The sequence below is a fragment of the Chrysochloris asiatica genome, unplaced genomic scaffold (genome assembly GCF_000296735.1).
Source record: "Chrysochloris asiatica unplaced genomic scaffold, ChrAsi1.0 scaffold00038, whole genome shotgun sequence".
In the NCBI taxonomy this organism is placed as follows: Eukaryota; Metazoa; Chordata; class Mammalia; order Afrosoricida; family Chrysochloridae; genus Chrysochloris; species Chrysochloris asiatica.
This window is the reverse complement of record NW_006408556.1, coordinates 8,033,528-8,041,776: the sequence shown is the minus strand read 5'-3', so window position 1 is coordinate 8,041,776 and position 8,249 is coordinate 8,033,528. Positions and strand designations below refer to the sequence as shown.

At 41.7% G+C, this 8,249-nt stretch overlaps 1 protein-coding gene across 1 annotated transcript in view; it reads left to right on the top strand.

Annotated features, from left to right (window-relative positions):
- BTBD9 (BTB (POZ) domain containing 9) overlaps positions 1-8,249 on the top strand; it is a 537,095-nt gene that overhangs the window by 301,239 nt on the left and 227,607 nt on the right. The window contains exon 6 of the mRNA XM_006860426.1: positions 3,026-3,135. Within this exon, the coding sequence (XP_006860488.1) occupies positions 3,026-3,135 (110 nt within the window). The remainder of the gene's footprint in view (positions 1-3,025; positions 3,136-8,249) is intronic.

The following is an 8,249-nucleotide window of genomic DNA, read 5'->3' as shown; positions in this document are numbered from 1 at the left end:
CAGGGGTGACTGGGTTGTAGTGAGAAGCTTTGGGCTGCGCTTGTGGGTTAAAGTATTGAAGAGCAGAGATGTCAGCTTGAGGACTAAGGTGCGCCTGACTCAAGCCATGGTATTTTCAATAACCTCATATGGATGCGAAAGCTGGACAGTGAATAGGGAAGACTGTAGAAGAATTGATGCCTTTGAATTGTGGTGTTGAAGGAGAATACTAAAAGTGCCATGGACTGCAATGACACCTGACGACAATGACAACAACAACCTTTTGGTTCAAACCGACTTTGTGGTCCAGTGCTTTATCTCACAGCACCACACCAGGACTCCTGGCTGTGGATAGGGCCTTTGAATTCTTAGCTTGTGGCTGTTGCTAAGTTACCAGTACTGGAGCATTAGTTGAAGCCTCTCTGCCATCCAACTGTAAATAGTTAGTATGAGTGTAGAAAAGAGTTCTCCATGTTTGAGAAAAAGGAGAATAGGTTCTTTTGACTTTGTTACCTTTTTTTTTTTTTTAAGTAGTGTTTGAGTAAGGACTTTATGCCACTTTAGTAAATTATGCTATAATTTCGTGGGGACTTAGAAAGTATTGTAGATTTAGAATAATTAAATTTGCTATGAGCATTACATATAACAGGCTAATCAAAAAGTGTGATATATGGCAGTGAATTGCTAATTTGACCTCAGGATTATACAGCAGAGATAGCATTATCTTCATTAATACAGAACTTTCTATCTGGAGGCATCTCGGTGCTTTTCCAACCATATATATTATCTTGTTTGTTACCACAAACACTATCATTAAGGCTGTAAAAGGTATTCCAGTGCAACTTTTCCTTTTCAGTTGCTTATAATTTGGGGGGAAGGAATATCTTTTCTCTCTCTCTCTCTCTCTCTCCTTTTCTTCCATTCCTGTTAATTTGTACCAGGGTAAATTTGGGGGAATGACTGTTACCTAAATGTAGAAAGCATGATTCCATATTGTATTTTTTAAAAAGAGAGCGGAAGGGAGGGAACTCTACCTCCTCACCCTCATAGAGCTTCCTTGACTATTAGCTGTAATTACTTGGAACAGGGAAAGGCCCTGCTAGTCACTCCTCTGCCCCTCCACTGGGCACAGTAGTCAGAATTGTTTGTCTTTTGGTAGAGTCTCAACCTAGAGAAAGTAAAATGATCTGATCAAATTCCATCAAGTCACATTCCCTTCAAGGTTGCAGACTGCGTTTCTTTGGCTCTCATGGCCATATGTGGTTGAAAATACTATGCTGGTTGAGTTCTTGTGGGTTTAAGGAAATTGACAAAATTAGATTCAGGCCAAGGTGTCAGGTTTAGCACACCCCTTCCGTTCCAGAAAGCACCAGGAGATAGTCACCAACCCACAGTAAAGGATGGCACAATCTGTCTACCCAAACCATTAAGAATTTAGTTCAAATGATCCAACCCAAACCAAGCAAAATCAGCACCTTCTGCCTGCCTTTAGGGCTTGAGATAACAGATTAAGGGCAACCTCATGCTTCAGCAGAGGGCTCTGGTGAGTTCAGCAGTTGCTCCGGTCTTTCTTACCACACAGGATGAGTGCTGTCTGCCTGTACTGGATATAGTGCAGTGAGCAGCCAGTCCAGGAGAGAGCATACATATTGGTTATGAAGATGAGTGATCTGCTCATGTCAATGAACAGATGGCTAAATGAGGTGCACATGGATTGCAGAAAGATTCAGGCTTGAAGAAACAGGAGGGAAAATAGCCCATGATATGCAAGCTCCCGAATAAAGTCTTCTTAATGTGAAGTTTTCTAAATTGGCATTTACATTACACAGTTAACTTGGAGTGGTGAGAAATGTAGAGAAATTATCAAATTAGTGAACAGCGATTAACTCAGAAGTAAAATCATATCATCTACGTTGAAGGTTGTTTTACACAGCAGAGGAAGGATATTGCTAAAACCTGGCTCAGTCTGTTATCTCTTCATTGAAATCTGTCTGTTTAATATGCCCCACCCTTCATTGTGCATAGTTCATAATTTGAGAGAGGCTAATTGGGTAATTTAGTTACTTTTCCCAATTCTCCTGCAGAATGCCAGTAAGAAGGTGTATGGCACAGTCCCCATGGAATCATGTGACACTCTGAAGAGTGAGTTTGTCTGTTCATTAACCTGTGAACTGTCAGGTCCCTTTGGAGAGTGAAAGGAGCAAGTCGCTCCAAGGTTAATGCATGTTTGTCGGAAGGTGAAGCCTCCAGGGAGATACAGAGGGTGAAAAGGCTGAGATGCTCAAGACCTGCCGGGTGAGAGTCTGCACTGTGTGCAGATGCCAGATCCATGAGACCAAGAAGGAAACTGTAGAGCAGGCTGGGTCCTCCCTGCAGATCACTTCCTCTGGTCAAGAGCACGCTACCCAGCAGTGAAGTGGGAGGGCTGGTGTAAGTATACAGGGTTAACTTCCTCACAAGAATTTAGGAACTTCATTAAAATAAAAGAACCCCTGAGTGACTGTTCAGTCATTTCATCTCTTTATTTATTTTTTTAAGCAGGAAAGCATATGTCTCCAATAGGTGAAATCTTTGAGTTGGAAAGTATTTTATTTGTATGTGTACCAAAGGGCCTTCAGAAAGTTCATGGAAAAATGGAATTAAGATAATGGAATTTTTCAAGAATTTTTTGAAGCCCCCTCCTGTGTGTGCATATGCAAGGGTAAAAGTTGTTTGTTGTATATAAATGCCTCATGGACTTAGATCTATACTGACTTTCAGGGACTGAACGGAATCTGGTATGATTTTCTAGGTAAATCACATTTAAGTTGTACTTAATTCTCTGGGAAGTGACATCACCCCGATTTTGCTGTGATTCTTCAGGCTCCGTTAGCTCAAGCCCCGAGGAGCATGTATAGGGTCTGATGTCACATTCAAAGTCTCTTTTAAGTCCATGCCCTGGTACATTGTAGCTTTACATGTGGTGTAACTTATTGTGTTATCCTTGTATTGGTTGGGATGGAAGTTCAGTTTCTTCAACAGATTTTATTTTCTTTTTTATCCTCAGGTATATCCGAATAGTTGGGACTCACAACACAGTGAACAAGATTTTTCACATTGTGGCTTTTGAATGTATGTTTACAAACAAAACCTTCACTCTCGAGAAGGGACTAATAGGTAAGTTACTGTGATTACACTTTTGTATATATACTCAGATATTTTTATATTCAAGTATTTTGTTATTCCATCAGCAACTCATCTTAATATACCTCTTAACCATCTTTGACTGAGAACTTCAGTTGATTTGAATGCCTTATGGCTAAGTAACATGTAGGGGATGGTTTGTATTTTTAGGAGTAGTCAGAATAATAGTTCCAGTTAACTTTAAACAATATAAGTATTATGCTGGTGGCTAAGAATTGAGAACATGTTTGTGGTTGATTCAGATATGCTATGCGGAGACTGTGTATGGGAGTTAGGTAAAGCCTTTCATATCCCAGCCCTTTCTGTATTTAATGATTATAAGATCAAGAAGGAAATACATATATTATTGATTCAATGTTTGTAAAATTCTAAGCCTACGCAGATATTTTGGCCTTTTATGAGATACGATGTGTAGAGTGTGCCCAACTGTGAGTGTATCTTTTTGTCATGAACTCATTAGTTCATATTTGCCTTGTTTAACCAAATTCACCTCAAGAAAATGCCTGAATATACTTTAAATAGAACTAGCATGATTGAATTGTCATTACAGAGTCAATTTAAGTATTATTTGGGAAGCACTACCTGGCTGATCCCTTCGAGAGGGTAGTTTTAATTTTAGTTTGTTGGGTTAGTTTTTTTGTGTGTGTAGTGTTTGGGTTTTGTTTTAGGTCATGTTTCATCTCAGAATTGTGTACAGGCCATCCCAGCCCTTGACATTCTATGTATCATGGGTGCCCTTTTCCATGTAGACCGGCTGTCCTCTTTTTCCTGGGCCCACAGATTTTCCCTCAACAATATGAAGATTATACTTAGACTAACTAGATCTGTGGCTCTGTTCCCTTGAAAAGGGACTCGATGTTCGGATGGGGAGAACAAGATGCCCCTGCCAGTCAATACCTAAATAGAATTCTTTGCCCTCCCAAAGGAACTCATTTCTCTTTCTCTAGTGCCCTTTAACATGCGATACATGCAGATGTTGTTGTTAAGTGCCTTCAAGTCCCATAGTGACCCTGGATAGGGTTTCAAGGAGTGGTTGGTGAGCTTGAACCACTGACCTTGCAGCTCAAACGACTTTGCATTCTGGCACATTAACCCACAGCACCTCACCAGGACTCCAGATACATGTCCTAAAATCATAGCAATGACTAGCGCAGAGAAGAGGAGTATAATTTGCAGGTTTTCTCTAATTCTTTGACTGGACCTAAAGTTTCATAGTACTTGCTCTATTTTCAGCATAATCCTTTACTTAGAGAAATGAGGGAGAATAGTATTAAGTAGCGGGAAAGGAATTGTTTCAATGTATAGTGGGTTACGTGCTCGTCTGATAACTGGAATTTCAGCAGTTCAAATCTACCAGCTACTCCATGGGAGAAAGATGAGACTTTCTGCTCCCATAAAGATTTGCAGCCCTAGAAACCCAACAAGGGTCTCTATTAGTCGAAACTGACTCACTGGCACACAACCACGACCATTACCATCACCACCATAGAGAGCTTTTAGAGCTCAGCTAAAAGAAATACTTTAGTTTTGACTTTGTAATGGATGCAATTTCATTATTTTAAAATCTTTAACATTAAATCTGACTGTTAATAATTTTGTAGCTTTTAAGGCACTTGAAAGGCACTTGAAAGTTAAGAATGCTGAGGCATCGCCTGGTATTTTCAAGTTGTTTAATTCTCCAGGCTGTTTGGGATTGGGCTGGTGGAGGGACACAGCAAGAATACGCCTTTCACCTGCTGCCTGGGTTCTTTATGGACTGTGGGCCTCACTGTGTATGTCACTCTGTAGCTAGGAGAATATTCAGTGAGGAAGAACTTAGAAACTAGACCACCTTCATACTCACAAGGTGTGTAATTTGACTACACCTTTCATCCCTGTGCACAGCATTTATGAACATGCTGCATAGAAGGTGCCATCTGCTTAAATCACCTCCCATTTCTTAGTGGAGGAAGAACAGGTTGGTGGAAGCTGTAATTATCAAACAAATAGGTCTATCTGGCAGGAAAGGCCATTACAGAAATGAAACTCAGAATCAGTTTCAGTGACGTATGCTGTTGTTGGTCTTTGTGTTTATCCAAACGAAACCAGTCAGCATTATCAGAAGCCGTAATAGTCCCAGGCACGTCAGGGAATGGAAAGAAGATTGCAGAGATACAAGAAGTGTTTATGGTGTCTGGGCAAACACTTGTCTTTGAGCCCTTTCCTGTGATGTTCACAAGTTTGACTGCAAAGAGTACTGCAATCATCTGCCTGTCATCGTCCCTCAGCCGAACAGGAGCAGGGATACAAGTAGGAAGCTGGTAGGCAGGTATGTGCGTGCACTTGCCAGCAGTGGTGTGCGGTAGGATCTCCTTGGACCTTCTTCACAGCTAGACAGACAAGGCGGTGGTGTGAGTTGTCAGGAAGCGCAGGGGGATTTCATTATCCTCTGTCTGACATTGTAGCTCTGCTTAGATTAAAGGGGTGTTTGAAACCTTGGGCTTATCCACAAAGCGATAGTAATGGTCATCCTTCTAATACTTATAATCTCAGGTGCTTTGTAAATTGCACACAGGCCTTCAGCCAGCCACCCTTCAGCGGTCTCTGTGTGGTCTTCTAGGGAGGATGCAAGTTTCACCTTGGGAATCATTTGTAATATATGATGTTGTTGTTAAATGCCATGGAGTCACTTCTGACTCATAGCAACCTTGTGTAGGGTTTCTGAGGAGTGGCTGGGGTGAGTATAAACCTCCGACCTTGCAGTTCAAACATACCTTGCAGTACAGTACTCCTATGGCATCCTGTGAAATGTGCTCTTTGAGAGCCACTGATACAAAGTGAAGATTTTCATGAAAAAGAGAAAAAAAAAAAGTAAAACTAAAATAAAGTCATCATAAGTAACTAGTAGGGTACTTTTATGTTTCTACAGATTACAAATAAAAAAGGTTTTTTTTTCACGGTTCAGACTAATTATTTTCCTTATGTTGTTGTTAAGTTCTATTGAGTCAGTTCCCACTCATAGTGACTCTGTATAGGGTTTACAAGAGTGGATAGTGGGATTGAACTGCCAACCATGCAGTTAGTAGTCCGGTGCTTATCCTGCAGCACCACACTAGGCCCCCCCTTTTTTTGTTTTTAAGAAATGTACTTTTCATATCAGATTATAATGTTAATACTTTTTAAAATTGTGAATTATGTGTTAGTTTACATGGGTGAACATTATCTTTACATTCATCCTATCATATTTTGGTTCATTGCAATGCTCACACCCAAAGGGTACACCACACATGCCTGCGCACCCCACCCCACCCCCAGCTGCAAGCCCACATCCCCTTTCCCTCCCTGAGTCCCCAGCCGCTCCTTCTGTCCACTTCATTGCCTCTGCTTCCATCCCTAGTGTCACTGCCTCTCCAGACATGGTTTGGCACTTCGCTTTTCTCCCTTATTGGTTCCAGGGATCTCTGCTTCTGGACTGCAAAATCAGCCGCTCCCCTCCTTTTGTTACCAAAGATTTACATTTACCTTTCCAACACTCACTGTCAGACCTGATAGCAATCATTTCCTATTGAACCACAGGAGTACTTTCCCCCTCGCCTTTTATTAACACATCCAGACAGGTTGGAAACAATTCAGTGGAGGTTTTACCTTTCTCTGTGTCCTCTGGAACTAAGTTCCCTATTGAAAGCTTGTAAGCCAGTCACTTATTGCCTATGTAGAACCCCCATTTTGGGTAGCCAATGTCTAAGTTCCCTATTCCTGTTGACCCTGTGTACCAAGAGGATGGGAATGATCCTCAATGTAGAGATTTGTCTGCTCCTTTGTCATACTGCATCCACAAGCATAGGTCAAGTTCATCTACTTGTAGGGGGTTACTCTTTTTTTGTTGTTGTTTTTCCTCTTCTTTCTTCCTCTAGTCATGTTCTGATCATCCAGCCATTGATGTTAGGTCAAATGGGTACTATCTACAAGTGTGAGTGTTCTTGTGCATCTCCCTTCACTTCATATCAGCTGGATGCTTCACACTCCATTCTAGTCCTCTGGGGCCATGTCCTTGCCCCTGGGCCCAGGAGTCCCCAGGTCTCGTCATACTGCTGGTTAACCAGGTCTCAATCCAGGTTAACAGGAGTCTGTTGAATGTGTTCGGACTTAGCTCACAACTTTATTGCTGTTTTTCCCCTTCTTCCCCTTATACGGTGACCAACATGGTCAGCAGCAAGACCACATACATGCCTGCTAGTGTATTCCAATTGAGTGTCAATCTTTGAAGGGGGTTTGCCTTGAGGGGACCTGACCACTTACCTTGATGGCTCCCTGGGGAACAACTTGCTTGTTCTTGTAGTAGTCAATTGGACTGATGTTACTGTTTTTTTGCGGTTTTTTTCCCTGCTGTTTTTTCTTTCAAAAAGTATCTTCTGTTCTTTTAGCTGCTCCAGACTGGTGTGCTTGTCCTTTCAAGTGGAAATGCCCCATCTCAGAAGATTCTGGATGGGGATCAGGATTCCACCTATGGTCTTGTGCAGTGTCAAAGGCTCTGCAGGGAGCCTCCTTCACTGGGCAAGTTCTAGTCCCATTTTAAGTATTCCAATCAGCTTTATTTAGGCTGAAGACAGACTTACAAGCTTTCTCTGGTGATGTTTCTGGCTATTCCTCTATCTCCCCTTCAAGTGTTTATTTTATTATAGTAGGCAAGGGAAACCAAGAATCAAAAGACAGCCAATCACCTTAACATTATTTTTCCACTTTTATCCATTCACACCATGCCTCAGTCTTTCTATCCACAAGCCCTGTTGTTCCACAGTTGTGCTTATGTCATTATTTACCTCTGCCCTGTTTAGCCCATGTAAACCTGCCTAGCTGTTCTCCCATCTGCCTTGTATTTCCTTTCCCCTTCCACTTCTAGTGTGTGCTCCCCACCACCGCTACCAAACTATCCTGTGTCTATTCCCTACCCTGTGTTCTACTATTGTGTGCCTATTCCTTACCCTGTGCTCCATCTTCCCCTCCCTCCCATCACCCCACCACATACACCCTGGTAACCAACAACAACAAAAAACAAAACAAAAAAACCCCAAAATATATATATACACATATGTGTATACACATACACA